Source organism: Mus caroli, chromosome 6, assembly GCF_900094665.2.
Source record: "Mus caroli chromosome 6, CAROLI_EIJ_v1.1, whole genome shotgun sequence".
Lineage (NCBI taxonomy): Eukaryota > Metazoa > Chordata > Mammalia > Rodentia > Muridae > Mus > Mus caroli.
In genome coordinates, this window is record NC_034575.1 from 49,806,161 (window position 1) to 49,833,259 (window position 27,099).

Below are 27,099 nucleotides of genomic sequence, written 5' to 3' on the forward strand. Positions count from 1 at the left end.
TCTCCCATTCTCTCCTTTTCAGGTCCAGCTGTCATCCCTTCCATCTCTTCAGTGACCTGCTAGCTACTTTATCTATTAGAAAAAAAAAAAGCCTAAGCAGCATTATCTTCCCCACCCCCTCTCAAATCATGGCCTCAAATTGTTTTAAGTTTGAGGAATTGGGGGAGTTGTCCAGCAACCTTGCCTGGCTAAGGTCTGCCATTGTCTGCAGAATGATAGGTGGCTCCCAGAAAGCTTCTCTACTCCCATCAATGAGGCCCGGGGGGCGAGGACACATAACCAAAGTAACATGCAGCTGCTTGGCCCAGGCCAGGACATTGGAAGCCAGACTGGCCCACAGATTTCTCAGCCTGAGAACTTCAGATTACTAACTCTGCTCAGAGTGGGATGGGACAGGCAGGCAATTTCTGGTGCCACCTCCAGGGAGGGCAATGTCCGTCTGGGGAGTCCAGACAACCCCTATTCCCCACCCCTTCTAGAGTGCCAGCCTCTGCCCTCAGGCACCCTTGAGCTTTGCAGGCTGGGCGGGGACACCTGGATTTCTCTGGCCCCCTGAGAAGAGCCAGCTTGGAAGAATTTCCCAAAGCCTATTAGAGCAACGGTTGCCTCCTGCCTCCTCAGGCTGGGCAGGGCCGAGGGCTGAGGCGGGTGGAGGGAGCAAGGGAGGGCAGGAGGGGGAGAGGAGGAAGGAAAAAGTTGGCAGGCAGACAGCAGAGCCCTGTCTGCATCCATCGCAGCGAGGAGGCTCGTGTGGTGTGGGGCGGGCCAGGAGCAAGGAGAGGCCTTCCTCCCTTTGTGCTCCCCCCACCCAGCCCTATAAATAGGCCCAGCCCAGGCTGTGGCTCAGCTCTTGGAGGGAGTTGAGCACCAGGCATCCAGCGGTTAAGTCGAGGCCCCTGCCAGCATGGCCAGTGAAATCAAGAAGAAGCTCTTCTGGAGGGCTGTGGTGGCTGAGTTCCTGGCCATGACCCTCTTCGTCTTCATCAGCATCGGTTCTGCCCTAGGCTTCAATTACCCACTGGAGAGAAACCAGACGGTGGTCCAGGACAACGTGAAGGTGTCGCTGGCCTTTGGTTTGAGCATCGCTACTCTGGCCCAAAGTGTGGGTCACATCAGCGGTGCTCACCTCAACCCTGCGGTCACACTGGGGCTCCTGCTCAGCTGTCAGATCAGCATCCTCCGGGCTGTCATGTATATCATCGCCCAGTGTGTGGGAGCCATCGTCGCCACGGCCATTCTCTCGGGCATCACCTCCTCCCTAGTCGACAATTCACTTGGCCGCAATGACGTGAGTGGGGTATCTTAGGCTTAGGGTGTCTGTAGGAGAAGACAGAGAGGGAGCTGGCTCCATTTGCCTACTGTACAAGGGGGATACTGAAGAACAGAGAGAAGGATGAAGGTTTCTGGAGTCATGCTGAGATCTGGGGCTAGAACTCAGTTGTGCTGCATGGTCTCTTTGCTGGTTGGTGCTGTGAGAATGGAGGAGCTAGACAGTATGGTTGTGCCAAAGTCCCCTGCAGAGTAGCTACTGCCAGGAATGAGCTGGAGGGGCAGCTAGGTGCATGCCAGCAGTTCCTCCTCCCTCCAGGCGAGTTTCCTGGCCCTCTTCTGGGCTACCTGAGCAGCCACTTTCCCCCTTTGCAGCCCCGTGCACTAGGCAACCTCTACCTACTGTCCCGAGTACATTTTCTCCAGATACCCAGTGTGTTTAAAGCCACTTCTGCAAGTGTCTGAGTGTGACTCTCTTGATAAGTTGCCTGGGCTTCTAATCGGCTTCTAATCCTTAGCCAGGTCCCCAAATCAACTTCCTCGGAAAGTCAGGAGACAGCCCCCTTTCCTCCCTCTACCCCCAATAATTAGACAAAGTTGAGAGAACAACACACTCTCTGGAGCTTTGGGAGAGTTTTCTAGATACCAGTTCAGGAGGAGGGCTCAGCTCAGCAGTCCCTGGCCACTGAACCGTGGGGCATGCTGGCTTGTTGTGTGCGGAGGTGGAAGCGAAGGTGTGTGAGTGTCTGCCTGGGTCCTGAACTCGTGTAAGCTATTTTCAAGTTGATGCTGTGTTGTTGGAGAGTGTGTAAGCACTTGTACCCATTGTTCCTGGCTTTAATGATAAGCAGACGCTGGCAACAGTACGTGGCGACTGTTCAACATAACTGTCTTTGGGCTACTCTACATGACTAAGTGGCCTCTGTGGTGGCTGCCTGGCCACTGACCTTTTCCAGTTTCTTAGCTAAGTGCCCATGATGACTGAGTTCACTTGGGTTTAGCAGGAGTGTCTGAGTAAGGGTGTAGGGTGTCAGAATGGAATAGGCTGGAGTCCCTCACCAGAGGCAAAGACTAACGGCAGAGTGGTAGAATAAGGTCCAGAGAAACGAAGCTGGCTGGACCCCAGCAGGGTAGATGCATGGGGATAGGCGCAAGGGCGTGAGCCAGGACTCCGTCCAGTGAGTTGGATAGCTATGCATGATTAGACATCTTTCGTTTCCCAGCTGAAGTTCAGGTCCTGGAGATGCAGACCAGGAGGAGGGAGGTGAAAGTCTGGTGCAGAGGGCAGCTGCCGTGGCTCTGCTGCAGGGATGAGCACTTCTGTACCACAGTGACACCTCACCATCACACTTTTAAGTCAACCTCTGCTCAGCTGGGGATTGAAGATTAGCCCCATGGCTGGAGTTTAGACTTTAGCTGGAGAAAACTTGGCTGCCGTAGGCATAAGGAGCAGGGTTAGACGGGCCGTGTCCCTCTAGACTTCAGTCTCTCCAATAGGAGCAGGGCTAGGTGCCTTAGTGAATTCCTTCAGGGAGGTTCAAGTTCCCACCGAGGTGGGGGATGGGGAGGATGGAAGCAGTGCCTGCTCCCTCCTAGATCTTGTCTCTTCCAAGTCAAGTGACAGGCAAGACCTATGCCCTTGCTGGCAAAGGCTTTGCATTTCTAATATGGCCATCCAAGGCAGAGGCAGAATGTGATTGCTTCGGCAGGCAGCACCTGAGCCTGGCTACACCCCACTTCAGACTCCTTACCCCCCTTCCCCAGTTTTCCAGAGGTGCCAGAGTATCTGTGTCAGGCAAGATATATACAGCTGAAGGAGAAAAACGCTTCAGGCCAGTGTGAGAACAGCTTGGGGAAGAAGGCAGGCACCCTAAGCCCTGTTTGTTGTTAACCACCGAGTCTTCCTGGAGGTGAGCATCCTGAGGTTGACAAGCAGCCTAGGTTCTGGGGTTATTCCTGCTACTCTGACACTACTGGCTTATATTGTTGGCTGGAGCTAAATTACTGTCCCCCAAAGGGCTTGGCTAAGAGGACCCCCAGCAGCGGCATCATAGAGGAGGGACCAAATATTGTGCTGAGGTTCCTACTACCTCATCCAAACAAACAATGGACCTTTGGCATGTGGCTTTCTTGGGGCACTGGCTCCTGGTTATGGAGGGGCTGGGAATGGCCTCAGTGCCTTAGAGGAACAACAGTCAGTGGAACAGGTGGCAGCCTCTTCCCTCTACTTCCCCGGGGAAGGCTCTCACAGTCCCTCTGCTCTTACCCTCATCCTGCCGCCAAAACCTGGGTGGGGTGAGTTGTTGGCATGGAGATTTCCAAAGAAAATAGAGGGGAAAGCGGCAGGAAGTGGTTGGGTGAGTCAGGGGGTGTCCCCCAGGGACATGGTGGGGGCAACTTTCTCCTGACTAAGTCAGGGCTCAGGAAACGCCCTAGAGAGACCATGGGCCTCCTATAAGGCCATTGGTCCTTTCTGGGTTAAAGAGGTAGAGCCTAATTTGCACCCCTGGATATAGGCTCTGAGGCTCTCTGCCCCAGGTCAGGCACCTGCACCCTATGTTGCTCCATGCAATAGGCTGGGCTTAGATGGCCCTAATTCCCACCTATGAACCCGTGAACAGGATACAAGAGGGTGTGGCCAGCTTTGGAGAGTTGAGGATGCTGGAGCCTTAGAGTCCTGGCATCCTGGCTGTTTTCATTCTTCCCCTTTCTGGCCCTCATCCTGCAGAAATGACTGGGGCTGTTGGGTGCTGAGGGTAAGGCTGGGTCAGCCAGGCTCCCCACTCTGGGCAGCTCATAGGCCCGAGACCAGATAAACTGCCCAGCTGCTTGTGATACCAGGCAGGAGGCAGGTGAGATAAGAGGTGTCAGGGCGGGCCAGGGAACTTTTGAACTGAAAGGATGGGAGGGCCAGGAGAGCTCCAGTGATCGTCCTGTAAGAACCCAAATGTGGACTGAGAAGGGGCTTCTGGGTGTAGCTGAGGCAAAGGGGCAAGGGATGCTGAGGAGTAGAGGTGGTCATGAAATTAGGGCAGGCTGGGGTCATGGTAGGAGGCTGGATTTTGAAGGCAGTAGGAGCTCTGGACCTTGTCTGGTCTCTGTTTCTGGAGGACATTAGCTTCCCAGAGCCTCCCAGTCTAGCCTCCTGGGGGTATCAGGCAGAGGGTATACCTATTCTCTTCAGGGTCATCTCTCAGTCCTATTGATTCAGGACCCAAATACTTGGAAATGCTTCCACCTGCTATTCCAAAGTGTGTGTGTGTGTGTGTGTGTGTGTGTGCGTGCGTGTAGGCCCTGAATGCTTATTTCTCTCAGTTTCTTGGGTGTTAGCTTCCCCAACCATGAGGAGAGAGGGTCTTTCTTACCTGTAAGCCAACCAGGGTCGAGTCCCTTGCCACTTCTACTAGAGCTTAGGAGTGGGCTATGGATAAGAAGCATAAATTTCCAATGCCCTGACCAAGTCCAGCATGGTCAGAGTCAGAGCTGGGGGCTGGGTGTAACAGCATAGCTGGGACCTGTAATTATTGTTTCCAGGCAGAAGCTAGGAGGGAAAGGGCAGGGGGAAGAGTGTATAGAGGCGGAGCTTTGTGGCAGGACAGACATTCCTTCCCACAGAAATTCTGAGTCTGGGTCCTCTGCAGCATCTGCTGGATCCGTACAGCTAGTGTGGTCCATTTGGGACAAGTATTTAACAGACAACACTCCAAGAAGGCTCATGCAGGTGGCATCTGAGGAGAGCTGCTCCCACCCTGCCCCCCACCCCCACCCCAGAGTCAGCCCCTCTGCCCTGGTGCTCCCCTTTCTAGCCTGAGCATCTTTCAGCAGCTCATCTGGAGGCCCCTACGCAGCCCTACTCTCTAGGGCCCCACTCAGGGTGTCGCAGGTCACATTCTCCTCCCCCCAGCACCCTCCTCTCCCCCACTGGAGGCCATTCATGGTGGCAGAAGAACCTTACGTTCTTGTTGGTAGCAGTTCTCTGTCCTGGGAACTTTCCTATCCCTACTCTTTAGAAGCACTTGTGAGTCTCAGGGCTCCTGGACAGTTGAAACTTGAGCCTCATGCCTGTAGATAAGGACAGGAAAATGTCCTCAAAGCCTTCAGTGTTCAGGGACTCCTCTCTCTGGCCCTTTTTCTGGAGACGAGAGGGGCTCCTCAACCACACAGTATTAGGACGAGTGGGAACAGCCCAAGTGGGATGAGCAAAGGGTGGGGGCTCTCTTTAATTACCCAAACAGCTAATGTTCCCAAGCATCCTTGGGACAGAGACTAAATCCCATAGATCAAAGACATCAGGCAGGTGTGAGATTCAAGCCCTTTAGGGGCTTGAAATTCCAGAAGAGACTCTCCAGAGGGGAGTTTCTATTCTGTATAAAGGATTATTTTTTAACTCAGGAAGTGGCTTCCTCTAAACAGATGAGCCCCCTATCTCTAGAAATATGCAGGTTGGACCCCCCTGACAAGGAACTGCTCTGGGTGAGCTTGGCTGTGTGGAGGTGCAGTGTAGGTGGGTAAGAGGTTTTGTGCCGCAGGCTTTATGCCAAACTGAGAATGGGAGATAGAGACTTGAACTCAGGTTTCTGAATGCTGGCTAGAGGGTGCCTACTTGACTTCAGGCAAGGAGGAACCTGAAGATTGCTTGGGGCTAGAGTGGAGGCCACCGCCTGCATTTTGCTATTGGGAAATGAGACCCAAGCAAGTTATAGATGCTTGTCTAGGTTGTACAGAGGGTTATGTCAGGGCAGGGCTGTGCTCAACCTTCTACAAACATGTACACACACATGCACATACATGACATAGGGCAAAGAACATGCTGTCAACTCTGCTTCGATCTGTGGACACAGGAGGGGGAAGGTTCTCAAGGGAGCCTCTTCCTCTCCTTGCCCTGCAGTAAGGAAAAGGCAGAAAGGAAGCTGGAAACCTTTGCTTTGTGTATTGTTTCTTGTCAGAAAGATAAAATGGCTCTGGGAGCAAATAAAGGGCCTTTGAGAGCAGCTGCCCTCACTCAAGGGGTCTCTCTCTTCCCTCCTCCAGATAGTAGTGGCACCACCCCTGTGGGCATGGGGCACGAGGGACATAGTGACGCATTCAGAAATGCCATCAGACACACCAGTGCAAATACACAGAAGCCAGCTGGGACTTTGTGCTGCAGAGAGCCCCTGCTCTGCAGAGCATGCCCAGCATGGTGTCACAGCGAATCCTGGGCTCTGCTCAGGAGGACTTGGCCAGGACCTTATCAGCTTGTGTAAATGTTCCCCAGGGACTTAAAAAGGCTGACTAGTCTCTAATCCCGAGGTGAGGGTTTTCCCTACTTTCCTTTAATCAAGTATTGCTGCCTATGTGGTTTAATTCTCACTTGTTTGTGTTCTTAGCCTTTTTGTTTTGGACCGGCTCATTCTATCAGTTTCTAAGGGAGGATTATTAAAAACATTCACGTTGAGTATGGTTTGATCTGATTCCTGTAGTTGTGCATTTTTTAAAAATAATTTAATTTTAGTCTAAATTGTTTTTACTGACTATAGGTCTAATATTTTGATAGTTCTTAGATCATTTAATTATTCTGTAATAAACCCGTTAAGGTCTAACAACAAAAAAAAGTCAAGGCGAAAACCACCGCAGACACACGGCCACTTGTAGACACAGCTGGCACATACCCACACAGCTGTTCACCGAGCATACGTAAGCGCTGTCTGAGAGGTGATGAGGTGGGGCCCACCGCTCCCTGGTGGGCCAGTGCTGAGTACTGGAGACGATGTGGTGGGCAGACAGCCATGTCTCTTGAGCTGTTCCTTGAGAGCAGAGGCTCAGCCTCAGCCAGGCCTGGCTCTGGACTCTGCTGCTTCTCAAGGGTGGGGCACAGGAGGCTCTTATTCCAAAGTCAGGGCCCCATGCCTGGGACTTTTTGAGCTGTCCTGGTGGCCTGCCTTCAAGTGGCAGGGAGGGTTCAGGTAGCGTGGCATGCAGAGGTCCACCCTGGGTTGGGACACTGGCAGCCTCAGAGCCACCTCCTGCCAGCAACCCATTTCAAGCTGGGATCCGTCTAGTTCCCTTGTAGCCAGCACATCCGCTTATGAGCCTGGGGTGACGTCAACCCTGAGACAAGAATATATGTACCTGCTCTGTCCCCTCACAGATGAGCCTCAAAGGCCACTGGTTGGCTGTTCATTTCCCAGCTAACCTGTGAAGGCATGGGCCCTTCACTCTAAGGGCTTTGTTGGAGTCAGCTATTATAGAGAGGCTGGGAGGTCTGGAAACTGCACTTTCAATGAGCCTCCCCTCAGAGATGTGCGGACCAGGAGGGACAAAAACACCAGCTAGATGGCAGATGGACTCCTCTTCTCTGAGATACTCAACTGCAGTGATGATTCCAGGAGGCTGTGGCAGATGGGGGAAGAAAGAAGCCTAGTCCCATCGAAAGCTCGGTAGAGCTGGTGCACTATGCTATAAGACCTGAGCCCGCCAGGGTCTAGTGACCAGCAGCTTTAAATGCTCCACAAGAGCTGCGTGGCCTGTTCAATCACTCACACCTGCGTTCACAAAACCGAGTGTCGCTCTTTCGACTAGAGTCGGTGAAAATCTAGGCAACACTCTGCACACATGTGCAAACATGGATCTTCTCCAGAGATAATCGACAATAACTGGGCTTGGGCCCTGTTTAAGTAGTCGTTTGAAATGTAGTGGGCTGTACATAATCGCTGTGGTTGGCTTTTCTAATCTGCTCTTTCCCGGACATCGAGTTTCCGCAGACCTTTATTGTCTCTAACCCTCTTACTGTTTTCCGAGATGTAAGTAGCTTCAGTCCATTAGGCAGCAGGAGAGCAGGCCTCATTAGCTGCCGAGGCAAGCGAGGTGGCTGCTGCTGGGATGGTGGTGGGCATTGGAAGGGGAAGGCTGTCAGCCTATGTCTTTGGCTCTCAGGAGTCAGAGCTCTTCCGGAGTTCCCAAGACCAGATAGCTGTCTCCTGCTTCCAGGGAACTCAGACCTCTGGAACCAGGGCCTGCTCTGCTCTGTGTAGATAGAAAGTGGTACCTTGAATAGGACATGGGACTCAACCCTAATTGAGAACCAGGGGAAGAGACAAACTGGCTCTGGCTACATCTGTGAGAAGGGCAGGGTGGGGATTGGATCTGAGCAGGAGGCTTAGGGAGAGCTCCATTCATTGGTGAGGAAGTGTTCGGCGCAGGACTTCTGCCAGCCAGCAATTAGGCCAGCCTAAGAGAGTAGGGGAGATGGAGGGAAAAAAAGCCATGAATGTCAATGAGGGCCACAGGCTTTCCAGGCAGAAGTGGAGATAGCCATTATGGACTTGTAGTCATTCTTCCGTCAAGCCGTCCCAGCTTCAGGAACACAGCTATTCTTCCCTTCCATCTCCACTACCCAATAGTTCTCACTTTTGCCTCCTTCTCCAAATGTCCTGTGATCTTTGAATCTCCTAGAGGCTCTAGAGTCTAGATGGAGCTGAGACCTTAAACCCATTTTGCAGATGGAGAAACTGAGGCTTAGAGACAGCCATGTTCATGGTGCCCACTAGAAGAGTAAAAACCCGAACACTGGGATTCTACCTCTGTTGCCTCTACGATAGTCAAAGGATAGGTGGGCATTGCCCCAGAAGACTCGCTGGGGGTAGGAGACACAGCTTTCGGGTTGGCCAGGAAAGGTCCAAAGCTGGGGCTTCAAGGCAGTGGAGGGGATGTGAGTCACTCCCTGAGAGCCAGCACAGCAGACAAAGGCGGGAAGAGTATTGTTCTTGTGAGATGGCCTCAGGGCTGAACCGGGAAGATCCCCCCTCCCCTATCCTGAAGAAAACTTGTCAGCATTGGGGATACCACTGCTCAGTCGGGGGGCGGGGGAGAAACTGGAAGTGAGCCTTCAGTGTCAGCTTTTTTGGGTGAGACTCGGTTGTCCCTTCTGGGAGGGAGACCAAAGAGAGGCATCCCCGCACCCTCAGCAAGATGCCCCAGCTGCTCTGTCGGGTGAGCCTGGCCTCAGCACCCAACCTGGAGCAGCTGTCTGGATCCCCTGTAAGGATCTTCTCAGGGCAGCTGCAGGTACCACAGGGCTCCAGAGACTTCCTGGCAGTTCTCACTCCCTTCTTTTTACATGAGTCATCTTTCCAAAAGTGGCTTAGGAGCAGGAGCAGCCAGACTACACAGTGCTTGGGCCCATGTTGCCAAAGAGAGGGAAGGCAGGCTGGGAGGGAGAAGATGGACGAGAGGCGATGCAGAAGGGAAATGAGATGGAGATAGGGAAAGAATTGGACTTGCAAGGATGAGGCAGGATCTCCACTTGATTCTTCCTACCCATACTTCTCTTCTCCCAGACATCCCTGACCACCTCCCATGTCTGACTCTCACCTCTTACCTGTAACACTGGGCATGCCATGCAGCCAACAAAGAGACCCTGCGTCACCCTGGGCCTCTGAGCAGTCTAGACAGGACTGGGGATGACGTTAGAGCAGCAACAGGTGTGGGAGGAGACAGGGCCTGATGTTCATTGTTTGCCGTGTCCCCTCTGGGGTCACACAGTGAGAGGCTCAGTAATAAGATGATGTGGTTAAAGATTGTCTCTTGGTGCCTGGGCCTGGTGCTCTGGGAGTCTCCTTACAATTGCCACCTGGGCCTTCTTGCTCCTCTTTTCTGCAGCTGGCTCAAGGTGTGAACTCCGGCCAGGGCCTGGGCATTGAGATCATTGGCACTTTGCAGCTGGTACTGTGCGTTCTGGCCACCACTGACCGGAGGCGCCGAGACTTAGGTGGCTCAGCCCCGCTTGCCATTGGCTTGTCTGTGGCCCTTGGACACCTGCTGGCGGTGAGTAAGGGAATTCCCAGGTTGGGGTCATGGGGAGATCAGGGCCAAGGTAAGAGGTGGGTGTCTGCAGTACTCTGGATGGAACTTCCACGGGGTGGGGGATGGCAGACCCACTCTGGTGGCATAGAAAAGACACGGGGACCTCTAATCATGTCACTTTCTCCTGGTCTGCTCTTTCTGTCTTCCCATCCCACCTGTCATTTCCCTTACATTCCTGTTCCTTACACGCTCTCCTTCTAGATTGACTACACTGGCTGTGGTATCAACCCTGCCCGGTCATTTGGCTCTGCTGTGCTCACCCGCAACTTCTCAAACCACTGGGTAAGTCACTGTGGGCAGCCAGGTGCATGGTGGAAGCCAGTTCCTTCCACCTTTGAGGGATTTTTTTCCTCTCATAGAGATTTGGGAAAACAGGTAGGACAGAGGAAATCAGGAAACCAAACCCTGAGATGAAGGGAGGGGTTCAGATCATGACAAGATTAGTGTCGTCTACTTTGGCAACTCAAGCCTACTGCCTTGCCCTGTCATCCCAACAGTGTGGTGGACAGTGGGGGTCAGATCTTGGCCCTGCCACCTTTGGATTTAGCAACTTCAGGAAGGTTTTGTGCCTTTGTTTCCTAGACTTTGAATGAAGTGGGCTTAGGATCCTTGCCTCTCCCATCAGGAGAGGACCCGTGTCTGCAAGCAGAGCTATGAGAGAGGACACATGGCATAGATTTTAGCTTTAATTACTGCTGGTCTGTGTGTTCCTGGCTACCTTTCTATTAGACTAGCCCATCTCTGGGAACCTTCCAAGGCTAGGGGAAGGGAGTAGCAGCCATCCTCAGGAATGAGCTGTTACGGAGATATATGAGCTGTGTACAGTGGCAAGGACATGTCCCCACTACACACCCTGGTCTGGAACTACTCTGACGGGGCACTGGGATCAGAAAGTAGGGGGCTGGTCGTCTGCTTCTGACTCAAGACAGAGGGGAGGGGGAGACTCCTAGGGGGAGAGGGGGTGTGGCAAGCTGTCTTCTAAACTTTCACGCTTCTTTCCTAGATTTTCTGGGTGGGGCCATTCATTGGGGGTGCCCTGGCAGTGCTCATCTATGACTTCATCCTGGCCCCACGCAGCAGCGACTTCACAGACCGCATGAAGGTGTGGACCAGTGGCCAGGTGGAGGAGTATGACCTGGATGCTGACGACATCAACTCCAGGGTGGAGATGAAGCCCAAATAGAGGAGGCTTGGCCTGGGCATCTATATGGGGGTGGGGCAGGGATGGGCGGAGGGAGGGGAGGGCCAAAATCATATTGTAGACACTCTGACAAGCTGACCAAAGTCACTCCCCAAGACCTGCCTGACCCACATGGTCTAGCCTTGTCTGGGGCAGTAATATCACTGTCTTTCTTTCTATTTCCTGGTCTCAGAGCTTCCTGGGGACCAAGATTTATCAACTCAGCACCCCACTCCTTTGACATCACGGAGGAGTGAAAGTGAGGGACCCACCTGCTAGTTGTCCCCTCAGAGTGTGCTAGGAAGTCCCCCTCATTCCAAAGCTGCCCAGCAAGTCCCCCACCTTAGGTGCCTGGGATTCTGCCAATGTCGCTTTGTGCCTTTGACCGCAGCCTTCCTTGGAGTAGGCACCTTATCCCCAAAGGAACTTTGAGGGAGAAGAGGTCCCCTAACTTTCCCCATTGGTCTGACTTACCTCCAGGACCCTTCCCCTTGAACTCACTCTAAGACCTTGGAATTGTCCCTGTGCTGAGGCCTCAGTGATCACATCTGTAAAGTGGCAAGGAAGGGACAGCTTTGGGGATTCTGTAAGTGTGGACATGCCACAGGTTCTAGAAGGGACAGTCTCAACAGCACTGCTTTGTGTACCTGGCCTGAGCTCTTTCCCAGCATCCACAGCCCACGAGCACACGTGGATGGGCCACGGAGCAGAGAATCAGTGTGGGATGCAAGACGTGCCTGTTCACACACAGAGCCTTCCTGGAGGCGGGTTAGCTGTAGCAGAACGAAGGTCATTTTGTGGTGGAAGAAGAGCTCACACTATCTTACCTAGCTCTAGTGGGTCTGCCCGTGTAACATGGCACCGACTGGATGTTTATTTCAGTCCTCCAGTTTCCCTTGCAGTATAGATCTGGTGTGTGTGTGTGTGTGTGTTTGTTAAAGAGCATTGGGCTATGTGCAGTGTCATGTCTGAGGAGAGAAGCAGCTAGCTATGCAACAGACCCTGAACAGATGCCCATGCTGGGCACACAGGGGGTTGGATGCCCTTAGTTCATCATGAGCAAGGAGGTCACTCTGGCCCTGGCTTGTGAGCTCCTGGCTGAATGAGTGTGACCGGAGCCTGGACAATCTGCAGAGGCTCACTCTGTGCCTCCAGGCACAGTCTTCTCTCTGCATTGGCCCAATGCTACAGCTTGTGCTGCAGCCCAAGGACAGCTCAGAGTGCAGTCAGCTCAGGGGTTGCATTTAGCTCTAGGTCATTCCATTGGATCCCATCAATCCAGAGCGGCTCTACCACTGTGCCCTTAACCACGTTGTGAACCGAGAGCCACATCCTTCAGGTGCTTAGAAGCAGCAGAAGAGTCAGGAGGCCACTGACCACTGGCATATCACAGCTGCACACTCGTCTCCGTTCCCTAGCAGGCACTGTACCCACTTAACAGATAAGGGCACTGAGGACCCATATGCTCAACTGTATCATATTGGATCAAGCTTAGCAGTCAAGGCCATGTTTGGCCACCCCATGGTCAATGACGTGGACTCCTCTCACCTCCAGCTTCTCAGTTTCTGCCTGGGCAATGGCTAAGGGCCAGGGGTGAGGGTAGGGGTGAGGGTGGGGGTGGAGGTGGTGAGAGCTGTGCTGGAGGGGGGCAGGGCAGGCCCATCCCACCTGGTTCTGGCCATTGTGAACCAGGACACTGTATCTGTCTGCTCTGTGTATGTTTCTTTGCAAATGAATTTCATCTTATGGTAAGAAAAATAAAGGACAATGACTTGTAAGGTCCTCCAGGCCTCCTGTGGTTTTTGCTTTCTTGGTATTGCATCCCCACCAAGGGACTCCTATCTGTGAAGGGATTATTCTCATTTCTATGCCTCCCAGTGTGCCATGCCCTGGTGCCCTTGGCCCCAGGGGATGGGTACAGTTATACCACAGACCCTTCTTGTCCTTAATAAGGGAACTTCGGAAGCTGTGGAAATCTATGAGACAACTATGGGAAGTGAAGGGAAAGTTCAGGCCAGTTTAAGTGGGGTGATAGGAGCCACTTTGGCTTCTGTATTCTCCTCAGGGCAGAGCTGAGGAGCTACAGCTCTGCTTGCCCTGGAAGGTCCACCCATACTTATGTCTTGGAACTCCCAGGAGTCCAGTGCTATGCTTTACAGAGATTTGAACCCTAGGTCCTGTCACTGACCCCATGTGTGACATTGAAACACTTCAGAGGCACCTGTGAACTTAGCCACTGGGAACAGGCCATGCATTGGCAAGCCTGCTCCTTCCTACAGAGGCTTGCTCCAGGAGGCACGAACCCTCAAGCTTATGAAACACTCGCCATGTGGCAAGCACACGTGTCATCAGAGTGTAGCCTGAGAGGGAAGGGGCATGAGGAGGGCTCAGCATGTCATCATGTTTCTGGAGTGAAGGCCTAGGAGGTGACAGTGGAGCAGGCTTAGTGTAGTGTTTCTAACTGACTGCAGTATACAAGGACCCTGGAGCTACTTCAGCCCATCTAAACTTCCCTGGCTTCTTCTTGGTGAGGTATGTGCTGTTGGAATGAGAGACTGCGAGGCTGTAGGAACACTGTAGAGGCTAGCCCAAAGCCTCACAGACTCATGTGTGAGGGCGTGCCAAGATCTCTCACAGTCCCTCTTAGCCTGCCTCTTCCTTGTCCCACGCTCTAGGTCTCCAGTCCCCTCAGTCTCCTACCACGGTGGACTCCAGCTACTTAATTCCTGATCAGCTCCTCCCACCTCTGCTCAACCCCACAATATAGTCTTTCTCACATGACTTCTGTAAGTTGCAATTTCTAGAATCCTAGAACATAGAGGCAGCTCCTAGAGAAGTAGCTGGAGTTTCTGGAGTACCTATGAAGTATTAGAGACCTTGCTGTGACTTGCAACATTACATTTACAGAGGTTGTGTGGGGTCCTGAAGGTGAAATCATTTGCTCAAGGCTACACAGCAGGATGGTGCTGGGATTGAAGTTTGAACCTGCTGTGCCTGGCTTCAACAATTGGCTGTCTCCATTGTACATTATGTGATGCTGAGCTGTGTTGTTGTCATGCTTTGTAGAGTTATCCCTGGGCCAGCAGAGAAGCCAGGCTGAGCTGCAGCTGCATCCATTCCTATAGGGTAACAGGGAGGCACAATGGAAAAGGCTTCTCCTGGAACTCCGAACACTGTGAGAAGCCTGCTCCTTCTAGATACACACACATGGTCATGGCTTGAGGCAGCACCAGACTGAGGCTGCTTCCATTAACCGTTACCTACTTTCCAACTGGGAGGGAGTATGGTCAGCCTGTTTGTAGAGTATATGAGTAGGGGAAGGCCAATGCTGTACCGTGAGGGATAATGATGCACCAAGTTAAGCCTTATATACACAGTCCGTTTAAGTGCAACAGCTTTAGGGCCAGACTGTCTTAGACACTTCCAAGGGATCAGCGCTCCAGGCATACATCTCCCAGCTTCTTCAGACTTTGTTCTGCTTAAGTTCTACCTGGCCTAACACAGATGAGTGGATTTGAGAAGGGATGGGATGGGATGGGATGGGATGGGATGGGATGGGATGGGATGGGGCTTCTTGAATAAGCAGGGGTCAGAGGACAAACTTCAGGTATCAAGTCTGTTTTGTTAATCTGATTTTAACACAGGCAGGAAGTTTCCTGAAAGTCTCAAGGACTCAACCTTTGTCCCCAGGCTCCTGAACAGTCAGGTGACTAGCACGTGAGGTGCCTTGGTGGGGGACACCTGTCACCTGCCTCCAACTGTAACAACCTAGCTGAGACTAGACTACAGGTCACCCACCCCTATCAAAACTATCCACAGTCTTAACCCAAGGATGGTTCACACAGCACGGAAGGTCGTGCCTTCTGCACCTGGCCTACAAGGAAGCAGGATATGTTCTAGCGCCACTGAATCCTAGAATATTTGTCTTTCCATTAAACTCACAAGAGCAAAATGCTGCAACACTGCGATTGCCACATCCCATCAGAGGCTCCTGATCAGGCCTGGGGCAGATTAGAAGACTTTCCAAACCCCTTTGCAGTGAGGACCAGCCATAGCTGACCGTGTTCAGTGTCCTATCAGTGTTAGTGCTGGGTAAATACTCTTTGTTTCTAAACATGTAGAAATCTAGAATCCTTGCAGATCCTTATCCTCCAATCCCAGCCTGTGTACATGTGTATGTATTTGAGGAGAGAGAGAGAGAGAGAGAGAGAGAGAGAGAGAGAGAGAGAGAGAGAGAGAGAGAGAGGAGAGAGGAGAGAGAGAGGCCAATGTGTGTGTGTGTGTGTGTTCACGTATGAGGGATAGAAATGGCACAGCATTCTTGTGGAGGTCAGGTGTCAGTACTTGCCTTTTTACCTTGTTTGAGACAGGTCTCTTTGTGCCAGGCTCCCTGGCCTGGCCTCTATACTTCCACATGGATTCTTCCAACTCTGTTCCATCTTCCAGTAGGGGGAAGGTCGGGTTTACCGATGTGACTGCGTTCTTTCTTCCTCTTTTACATTTGTTGTTGCAGTTGTTATTTTGTGTGTGGATTCTGAGGATCATGAACTCGGATCATCACGCTTTGTGTGGCAAAGCGCTTTTACTCGCTACGCCATCTCCTCCGCTACCTCTTTCTCTTGTAATAGCTCAAATTCTTCCCCAGGATCAGGGGGATTCTGCTTTCTGGGTGCTGGGTCTTGGCAGGCACCCTAGGCTAGATGACCTGATGAGGAGATGTGACCTATTATACTGGCCTTGGTCCCGGCACTGTTACCCATGGGCTCAAAGCAGGCTCCAGTGGAAGGTGTGGTGGCCCAAGGTAGCCACTTGTCACTTGACCCTAAGGACCACAATACCTTGGGGAACCTGATAGATGTGTGGAAGATTCTTTTTCTTTGGGGTTCCCAGGCTAGTCCCCAGCATCCTTGGAACCAAAGCTAGGAACCTGGCTGGAAAAGCACTGGAGGAACCGGTGCCAGGCCCCCACCCTCAATGTGGCCAGGCCATGTGTGGGGCCGTTAGGATTTTTCCATGGCTCCTGTAGAGCATACCTTGGTTGGTCAGAGGCTTCTCGAGGAGGGGACAGTGATTAATGTTTTATGGACGAGCTGCTGGGCATGATGCCTTGTTTTCTTTAGGTTTAGAATACAATGAAGACGATGATTGGAATTTGCTTCCTAGCAAGGGGGCTGGGTGAGGCCATTCTTGGGAGGCCAAGGACCAAAGGTGCTGGTGTTTACCATGCTTAGTGCTAAAAGGGAAGGCAGGTGAAGTCTTTGCTTACAGGGCCATCTTCACAAGCCCCACTTTGAGACCAGTGTCCAATGGGGCTTGTGATAAAAGGGTGTCCAGCAACTTCAAGAAACACTGCATGCAGAGATTGTTCTATTGATCTTCTTGTAGCTTACTGACTGGGCACAGAGAGAGGGTACCACCACCTAGCTGCAGCTGGAGGGCAACTTGGCTGCACTTGGTTGTGTTAGTTTGAGATAAAGTCCCCAGGTTGGCCTTAACTAACCATAGCTGAGGATGATCTTAAACTTCTAATCCTCCAACCTCTAGCGTCTAAGTTCTGGGCCAACAAATGTATTTTATGCAATGCTGAGGCCTCCATCGTGAATGCTAAGCCAACACTCTACCAATTCAGCTCCATTTCTAGTCTCCTTTTTTTTTTTTTTTAAATACCGTGATTCTTTCTTGTGGGAGAACAAATTTAATTCATAGAGTTGTCCATTCAGTAAAGATTAAGGGTCAAAGTGTCCATGCACATGCACTTGTGCTGGAGAGTGGGGACATCTTCTGTCATACCCTGTTTTAATTTGCCCTTCTGTCTGTCCAGAGACCCTTTAGTTAACTGTCTGGGGGAAGCCCAGTTCAATCCTTGAGGAGTACAGACTTAGGCCTCTATGGATCTGCAGCCTAGTCCAGGACCAAGACTACCACACAAGCAGAGGCTACAGGAGTATCTTGTGCCCCCGGCGACTCTATGCGTGGGTGTCATTTGCTTTACCTACCTTCATGCTGTAGTTCACATCTAATTAGCTCAGCTTGGGTTATCAGGGGACTAGCCAGCACAGATTTTTAAAATCAGCTGCAAAGTAAGTGACAGACTCATAATGTCTGCAGTTATGACATCATAGGCAAGGGAAGAGAGACTCTCTGCATATGAGTCTAATCCAGAGGGGCAAAATGTGAACCTGAAAAATTAATAATGGAACAAAGCCCTCCAGGATCAGAGCCCACACTGGCTGCAGCCTCTGATATTCTAGAATAGGCTAGTGTGTCCTGGCACCTTATTAACATGAACGTCCTTATTTTTTAAATTTAGCATATATTGTTTGTAATGCAACTTAAATAGAAAACAGACACCAAAGAAAGCAATAAAATTTGTTTAGGTTAATTTAAAAATTGATGGGTGGCATTTATGCCTTTGAGTTGTTAATATATCTCATGTGTCATTTTGGTGTGTGTGTTTGGGTGCATGTATGTGTGAGTGTGCGCGTGTACACACATACACGCACACACTCTTGCATGTGATCAGTTCACTGCAGAGGGCTGCTAGGCCCTCCTGTGGAATGCCCACACTGAATCTGAGCTGACTATGGAATCCACCAGAGTTACAATTGCACAAATACCCCATGTCCACCTCACACCCTTCTGCTCATTTCTTTGAACTCCAAGGACACATTTCTTTTTCTTGAGTTTTGAAAGACATGAGGGCAGCCACAGGGTAGCCCTCACTTCTGAGTAGAGTTACTCAGTGTTATATGCATAGCAAGCAACGCAAAGCTTTGTCAGGTCATGTGACATCAATGTCCCTATCCACCTTCTTTGTAGATGTCTGAACTGATCACTTTCCTTTACTGACACACACAATGTCATTTTGCTCCCTCCTCCTCCAGGATTTCTTTCTCTTTCCACTGATTTTCTTTCACATAGATACTAAATTCTAAATTTGCTAAGAGTACCGACGACCTGTGTCTTTGTTCAACCTGTTTCTCAGCTGACAATCTACACCAAAGAACATACAGCATAGACAGGGCTAGCCAGGTGTCTCACTCAAACCAGGTTTGGGAGGCAGGTCCAGCAAGTGACTTAGCATGAGCAGGGGCCTGACCTGCACATCACCTTGGAGTCAGCATCCAGGATGTGTTTTTCCTGCATCCGGCGTGTTCACCTGCACCTGGAAATGGGCAGGGCTTCCTAGGCCCTCCTTTATCTGCTCTTTTTGCCCCCTTTTTTGCAGGATCTCAATTTTTCTCTCTTCTATCATCCCGCAGACCCCAAGAGCCTTCTCTGCTCTCCTCGCAGATTCCTAGGCCCTGAGATGAAATGACTGTTCAACTGTTCATGAAGTTCCCAGAATCACTGATGCGCCTGAACTGTGGCGGGTGGCCCAGGGCACCGACCACGCGAGACGGACTCCAAGAATTGCCCAGCTGCCAATGACCTCCTGAGCAGGGAGGGGCAGAACATCTGCCTCCAGGAATGTAGGGCTCGGAGACACCAGATCACAAATTCTCGGGGAGGCTGTGGCTTTGCTTCCAGAAGATTCTGAGAGCCCCAGCTCCCATCCCTTGCTATCCTTCTATATGAGTGGGAAGCCAACCCAGGTCACCCTTGGTGAGATCTTTGGAAGGGAAAAGAAAGCCTAGGCTGTTAGATCTGAAAGCAACTAAGCAGACGGGGATTTCACCCGTGGTGGTGGTGGGGGGGTGTTCCGTCCAGTGCTGACCCCGCTGTCTGGCCTCCTCAGGAGGATGCAGGCCAACATTTCACCTAGGGAGCTGTGATACCCAGTAACCTCCATCTCCATCTTGCCTCTGCTTAGCTGGGGTACACTGGCAGCCCCCTTTTCATCTCAGGTCCCCTGGAATACAGCACCAAGAAGAAGGTTGGAAGCAGGTCAGTAGCAGAACCCCTTAGTACTCTGGCCAAAGAAATAAGACCCAGTCCAGACAGCTGCCTTCCAACCAGTGCCTGCCTGTCCTTCTCCATCCCCTGCAGTGTAGCCAGATGAAACCAGCATCTTGCATCCTCAGCCTCTGGGCCCCACACTTTTGGAAGTTGCTGGAGGGTTGTGTTCTAAAGACCTATTTGCAAAGCCCTGCCCTCCTGACCTTCCCACCTCCTCTCCCTGCCTGGAGGCTAATCTTCTGTCTCTGATCTCCTGCTGGGCAGGTGCTGAGACTTCATGGAGCAGGTGAGCCCTTATCAGTGTGACAGAACAGAAGGTACCTACTGACACGCACGCACGTCCTAGGATCTGTAGGTGGGAGCGAGGTGAGAGCTGAGGGTGATATGAGAAACTAAGGTCAGTGAGAGGGTTCTGATCTAAGTCAACTAAGTCTTCGTGGCCTAGAACCTTCTCATTGCCCTTGAGCTAGCCTTGGCTAATGCCTACAGTGGTGGTATGGGCCTTTCCCTACTTACCTCTTTCTCAAAGGTCTTCAGACCTTCTCATCCTCTGCACAGACATGCAGTGGTTGAGCCGTTTGATCTACAGGCCTTCTGTCCTACCTCGACTTCACCCTCCCAACCCTACCCATCCACCTTTGGCTGATTGAGTCCCCAAGGGGTATGGAGACAGTCATTGAACAATGGAGAGAAGAAGGTTGTCTGCAGCTCAGACATTACTGGTTGCCCTGGCACTCAGGACTAGGGTATAGTGAAATAACTGGGGAGCGAGGGCCACGGAAACTGATGGGAGGGTTTACGGTTCTCAGTATGTATGCATTTCAGAACAGTCTGGGCCTGGATATTGGGGATCCCTGACTGAAGCCCTCAGAGTAGTGAGCAGAGGGGCCTCCAATGTTCCTGCAGCGTGTGGCAATGTACAGGAACTTTATAAACACATTGCTATATTTGATGCTGATACATAAGCTGAGAGTGAGGGATTCCGTGCTTAACGACATCCGAGAAATCCTTAGGTGTCAGGCGTTATTCTGGCTGCTGGGTATTAAACTAAAGGGGTAGTGTTTACATTTTATGAAGAACAAATCAGAGAAGTTATGCAACAAGCCCAAGGATTCAAGAAAAGGCAGACTAATCCATATCTGGAGTCAAGCTGGGGAGTTCTGGGACAGAGTTCTTTCCACATCTGTGCACTGGTTGGGCAGAACGGCTGATGGTGTTCATGTCAAGGCAGTTCACTTCCTGTTCTGAGCCTCCTTTTCCTTAACCGACTTCAGGGCTGTTGGCTAAGCAGCAAATAATTGCTCATGGGCAATGATAGTAATTAAAATTTTACATGAGAAGAGCTGTCCACTTTTGAGCACGGTCTAGGCATTGGCATCTTCAGAATCCATAGGAAGAAGGCACGCATGGCTCTCCAACAGGGGAAGTGACATGTCAAAGCATCCCTGAACTCCAAATGCCCTGAGCCCCTCCCAGTTCCCCCTGAACTGGTCTTTGGGTTATCAGGGGAAGCAGCTGAAGCTGTGGACAAACAGGCAGGGCAGGCAGGGACACGGGGACATGTGGTTTATAAATAAGGGTGGGCGGGACAAAGACAAATCAGGTAGGAGGTGGGGAGGGGAGCTGCAGGGAGAGGCAGAAGGCCTTAGGTCTCTACCCCGCCTTGGATTTACACCCCTTCCACAAGAAGCAGGCTCCTCCTCAGGTCAGAACTGACTGTCATCATTCCTCCTCCGTCCCCTTCCCCCCCCCCGTGCACCCCACCAAGCCCCAGGCCCAGAAGCTCTGAAGGAAGCCCAAGGGGCAAAGTCCTGGTCCAGCCCCATGTCCTCCCAGAGGGATTAGGGCTGCTCCCCTCTCCTGAGTCTTCCAGGCTCTCTGAACCACACCAGGACACATTCTAGGTTTGTAAATGGAAGGAAGGGCTCCTCAGCACCAGGTGCTCAGGAAAAGGAGGGAGCTAATGAATGTGTGTGTGTGTGTGTGTGTGTGTGTGTATGTGTGTCCCAGTGTTGACTCTTTCTCTCAAGGCTTCACCCCTCTTGCTCGGGACAATGTGACTTTCTCATTTTTTGCCTCTTTCTGCTTTCCCAAGCACTTCAATCATTTATTTCATTAGAAAATAAAAAAATAATATAAAATAAAATATATAGTTGGGCATTGAGGTATACCCCTATAATTCTAGCCCTCTGGAAAGGGAGGTAGGAGAATTAGGAATTCCAAATCAACCATTGTGAGTTTGATGCTATCCTGGGCAACATGAGGCAGAGTCAGACAGCCTGGCTTAGAAACTGGGGTCTGATACCAGCCATTTGATCTTCAATGATCACTGTTGCCTCAGTTTCTCCATCTACAGAATGGGTCCGACCTTAAGAGGTCATTGTGGGCTTAGACTCCGGCACCACAGAGCTCTGGCTCATCTTTCTTAGTTCTCCCCCCCCACCCTCCCACCCCCCCACCCCGGTCTGCAGCTGCAGTTCTCTTCCACCTATTCATTAAAGGCTGGATGAACCCCAAGTGGGGTCGAGTCACCATTTCCCCAGGCAACTATTTTTCCCAAGTACAGGGGGCGACAATGCAGAGTGGAGAAAGAAAAGAAACAGAACTAAAGGAGAAAGTGGGAAGGGCTTGGCCTGGAGGTGCCCCACTTTGTGGATCCCACCATGGCTCTAAGCGGAGTGCCTGGCCCTGGGGCACTGGCCTGGGCCTGAGTCCTGTGTGACTCAGGGCTGTGTGGCCCTGGATAGGTCTGCTTTCCTCTCTGGTTCTCAGTGTCTCTGCCCAGAAATCGAACAAGGGAAAGGTTTCCAATGCTGCCGCAGTCTCAGGGCACTATGCTTTTCCTGCCGTGCCTAGGAGTCAGGGCCAGTTGGAATTCATCCTGTAGCCCTTCTTGTTCTTTCTCTGCGGGGGGCTTGGGGTTTCTCCCCTTAGGATGCTCCCACAGTGCTCTGGGCACACTCCTCCCTGGGTTCTTTAAGCTATTATGCTGTGACTGCTTTACCACCACTTAGAAAACCTCCTTTTCTCCTGCAAACTCAAGCCAACTATCCACACAGGGCACATGCAAGGGACAGCTGAGACTGTCCAAGTCACAGGAGTCCCCGCTCCTAGGAGGAGGGCAAAGTCTGTGGAGAAGTTGGAAGTTTATAAAAGAATGAGTTACCCATGTACGCATCAAAGCACTCTTCCGCTAGAGGAAAACAAAGTGACACTGTTCCCACATCGCCTGGCTTGGCTGGCGGCCAGCGCTCCTCCTCACCCTTGCCTCTCACAGCTACCTTGCCCTTCACCTCCACCCCCTTAGCAGTTACCCTGACCAGATACTGGGAGAAAAGGAAGGGGGCATCCAGGAAATGAAGCAGGGGTCTGGGCAGGGTGGCATTGAGTGGGCATGGTCAAGGACAGATAGAGCGTGGTCCTTCCACTCCCTCTGGGGAAACTGGAATGGTCTTCCTCTGGGACCCTGCTTTTTCTAGACCAGTGGTCCAAATGCTGCAAGCCTTTAATACAGTTCCTTATGTCATGGTGACCCCCCCCACAACCATACATTTTTTTTTGTTGCTACTTCATAACTGTAACTTTTCTAGTTATAAATTGTAATGTAAATACCTAATATACAATCCTTGTGACCCACAGGTTGAGAAGCGCTGTTCTAGACTGTTTCTTTCTCTGGAAGGAGGGCAACATGAGAGCAAATCTAGGGATTGTGGTTGTTCTGATCTTACCCGGAGTACGACCTGTGAGCTGCATCAAACAGCCATTTGAGCCAAGTATCCAGAAGCAGCTAACCCCCTGAGGCTGTCCATGTCTAAGTCTCCATCCCAGCCTGGGTAAGTGTTTGGGACCCTTGACAATTGATTGAGAAATTATCTGGAGTCTGTAGCTAGAAAGAGATGTAGTTGCTCAGGTTGCCACTAGGGGTGGTGGATGCAGGTGGAAACAAAAAGTCTCAGCTAAGCTTTGCAGACACCAGGCTGCTTGCTCTCTGTGCCAGGGAGAAGGAAACTGCCCACTATCAAAAAGTCCACCTGTTTATGGGATGGGTAGAAATACTTCACCCTGGTATCTCTAGTATCCACCCAGTGTGGTAGAAAAGCCCTACCATTCGCTACTGCCACAATTTAAATGTAATTGTATATGTAATGTCCAGATAATTAAAAAAACACACACACAAGAATATTGGAGTAAAAGATAATGCTTGTTTTGGCGGTTTACCCACATTACAGCACTCCCTTCTCTGTCCCTGGGAACATATAGACATTCAGGCAGACACTTTTATATATAAACATTGGGTTTTTTTAAAAAACGACTTCTGTACTTTCTGTTTTTCTCTTAAAACCTATGCATTTTAATGATACTTATTGAGTGGATTTTACCCAGTGTGCATAACCATGATCATGGTCCCTGTAGCATCCGTAGTATCCCCAAATATTTCCTCCCTGGCTCTTTACTCTCCACTCATGTCCCTCCCCTGTGTGCCCTGGCTACCTCTCAGCTTCTCCGCTGCCTGAGCTCAGTTCCTGTAGGCTTGCACGCGGGAGGAATTATACTGAGTCTGATTCCTTTCACTCACACAGTGCCCTTGGCATTCACCTCTGTGCTGTGTAAGAGCTATGTCCCCTCACCCCGTCCACTTTTCTTTTTAATCCTCAAGTAATATTCCATGGCATGCATATACCTCATGGGCGTCCACCAGCGGTAGGCATCTGGAGTCTTCCAGGTTTGAGCTACAGTGGATAAAGATATTTGAATAGAAGTCTCTGAACGATCCTGTTTTTTGTTCCTCTTCTCCTGGAAGGAGGATGATTGGTTCCTGTAAGTGTGTTTGTCTTTATACTAAACTGTTATTATGTTTTCTAGATATGCTCTGTTTCTCATTCCAGAACTGTAGATGCTCACACCTTCACCAATGAGTGCACTGGCATGCACGTATGCCTTTATGCGCAGTTAGCCTCTTTAGTTTGGCGTGGAGTGGCATGTCATGGTGATGTTCATATTTCTCTAATGACCAGTGATGCTGCATATCTTAAAGTGTTCTTACTTGCTAGTCAGAGCTTTCTGAACTGTTATAAACCTGTCCACTCTTCTAAAGTCCGTTTGCTTCCGTATCATTAAGTGGTAGGTGGTTTTTATGGCATATATACTTTAGAAATGGTTCCTCCCAGTAGCTTGCCTTTTTGTCTTAGGTGGGAGGAAAGGCTGTTAGGCTTAGAACCACTGCAGATGTCACACTGAGTTCTGCTAATGGTAAATCTCCTTGCACAGCCTCAGTGCGGTGATAAAGAAAAAAAAAAAGTAAGGCTCAGCGTTAACACTGCATTGTGTATAACTGCACATTTTCTCAAGACCAAGATCCAGTTATGTCTCCCTGGTCTGCTATAACATGTGTAGGTCCAGCATGTTTTCAGCATCTGTCACATGCTTTGTGTAAGAACTAAGCTTGGAGAATATGACACACGTTCTCATTACATCATACCAAGGTGCACCTGGCTTCTCCCTGAAGGTGAGATGGTAGAATGTTTCAGACTGACGCCTTTCTCTACTGCTACGTTGCCATTTTCCCACTTCCCATCTAATGCACATCTGGGAGAGATACTTGGAGACCAGACAAATATCCCCTTCTCCCTAAACTTTTGCAGCTGGTGATAGGTTTGCTGGCAGCCATTGCTCCCATGTTGTTGTAAAGGGAATGTTCTGTGTCCCTTCTTTCAACTCCCTTTACCAACTGGAATCCTCCTGCAGGGAAGAGCTATCCTATCTCTGTTATCTTCTTACAGCACTGAGCAGGTATTTGCTCTTCTCTTTAGGTCACAACTCCACACCCTGCTCTTTATTTGAGGGCTTACCTGCCCAGGCCTTGCTCTGGGAGCTCAGCCAGGCCTGGTGCTGGTCCTATATGCCTGGGTTTTCTTCTCAGTTATACTTCTTTCCCCCACTGAACACTATCTGCTCCTGGCACCAGGAGAGGTTCCTCCAGGCCTATCCCTAGTTATTTATGATGTCCTCTCCACGTCACTAGAATCTATATCTATATTGTAGGTGGTATTTAAATATATTTAAATAGTAGTTTGGTGCTTGTCGCTGTGGAGATATCGGTGCTTCTGTGACCTCAAAGGCCAGAAGTGGGACATTTGTGAACATACATATGTATATACACATACGTTTATGGATTGACAAATTTGTATACTGATAACCTATTAACCTGTCAATTAATCATCTGTCATATCGTCTATTAAAAAAGAAGCTTGATTTTACATTGTGATTCTGCTTCAGCACGAACTGTTGGTTCTTCTTGAGCTTCCTAGCTTCTTAACTATAATATGTGTTCCACCATAGAGTGCCCATTGTTTGGCTTACATCCTGGTGAAAAGCAAACTGACAGAGGTTAATATATGTGCAATTCTTTTATTGTCTTTAGCCTCACAACATCCGACGAAAATACTTAGACCATATCCTCTCTCTCTGTCCACTACAGGCCATACATTTGTGATCCAGCCAAGTTAATTTGTCACAGACTACTCTCATCTGGGGGCCTTTAACATTCCAGTTGGATTTTATAATTTAAACAGTAAGATGGGGCCCATAAGATGCACACAATAATACCTCTAACATCACATTACAACACAGGAATCTTTCTGTGTCCATCCCCTTCTCCCAACCTTAGGTAATTGATAATTTGTTTCCTGTCCCACCATCCTTTCTTCCCCCAGAGTGTCACGTGCATGGAATGATATAGCACATAGCCTGTGGAATTTGACTTCTTACTTTTTAAATCTGAGAGTGTAGATTTAAATTAGTCTACGTTCTCGTGTGAATCGAATGTTCCTTTTCCTTGATGTATAATTTTCTCATGAGCAAGCATTCATCCACTGAGGTCCATCTAGGTCATACTCAGGCTATTGACATGAACATCGTCTCTACAAACATCTGTAGAGAGGAGAACTTACATGTTCAGTTAACCTGGGCATATATGGATTGGTGGCAAGTTTATGCTTAACTTTAAAAGAAACCATCACATAGCTATCAGGAATTCGGTGTTCATTTGGACAGACAGCTGTTCATTTGAACAAGAGGGACAGCTTCCTCAGGGCTGGGACATCCAAATTCCAGAGTGTCAGAGGCTTAGAGTCAGGGTTGTTAAACCCGGGGCTTGTCATCCTAGACCTCAAGACCTAGATCTTGTAGCTTGGTTGTCAAGTACAGGGACAAATTCTGGGCCCTCGAGGCTAGTGGCCCTGTTGGGGTCAAGAAGACCTCTGAGCTTCAGTCATTGGAGTGCTTGGTTCTTAGCCCTCCCCAGCTCTCTAGAATACTCAGGACTTGTTCTCTGTCTTGGCTTTTTACAGCCTCTTGCCTTCTGTTCTCTCAACTCTCTGCTCTTTCTTACTGACTTAGTGTTAGTGCCTTCCTTAATGATCTGAACAGTCTCCGCCCATGTTACTCTCTGGAGCTCCTTGGTAGCTTCCTGGCTCCTAAGTGGGCTGCAGACACATCAGCTATATGTCCAGAGTCTTCCTGTCATGGCAGTCCTCTGCATCCACCTCTTGTTTCTGGGACTGGAAGCCAAGGGTGCTTCTACTCACGGTGTTGCCAGCTAAGCTTCCTCTATTTGGGACAACGATTAAAAGTAGACCATCAAAAACCATTCAGGGGGTTGACACTCCTGAGAAAAGCTTGCAAGACACAGTGAAAACCAGTCAGCTTATCTGCTAGAAGAGGGGCATCTGCAGCCTGTGACAGTGTCTAGTTTCACCAATCACAAGCCTCCCATAAGCACCCCACAGATTTTCTGCTGAACCACTAAGGGGTGACCTCTTCCTGCTGCATGATGGCCAGAGCCATCTCTCCCTCATGAAGCTAACCACCCATGTGAAGCCTTCCTACTTGTGCAAGGTATCTAGAGA

General features: G+C 50.4%; 1 protein-coding gene across 1 annotated transcript; it reads left to right on the forward strand.

Moving 5' to 3' along the window:
- The first annotated feature begins 717 nt into the window (after window positions 1–717).
- Aqp1 (aquaporin 1 (Colton blood group)) lies at window positions 718–13,076 on the forward strand. Its single transcript, XM_021164728.2, has 4 exons — window positions 718–1,288; window positions 9,910–10,074; window positions 10,315–10,395; window positions 11,117–13,076. The coding sequence occupies exons 1-4, from the start codon at window positions 905–907 to the stop codon at window positions 11,294–11,296; spliced, it is 810 nt and encodes a 269-aa protein (XP_021020387.1). The 5' UTR covers window positions 718–904; the 3' UTR covers window positions 11,297–13,076.
- Window positions 13,077–27,099: the final 14,023 nt, after the last annotated feature.

Excerpts from the sequence above, each read along its gene's own strand:
- Aqp1 (XM_021164728.2), top strand. The coding sequence starts at position 905 with ATGGCCAGTGAAATCAAGAAGAAGCTCTTCTGGAGGGCTGTGGTGGCT. Across the intron at positions 10,075-10,314 it reads CCCTTGGACACCTGCTGGCG|ATTGACTACACTGGCTGTGG; the intron begins GTGAGTAAGGGA and ends CTCTCCTTCTAG. Across the intron at positions 10,396-11,116 it reads GCAACTTCTCAAACCACTGG|ATTTTCTGGGTGGGGCCATT; the intron begins GTAAGTCACTGT and ends CTTCTTTCCTAG.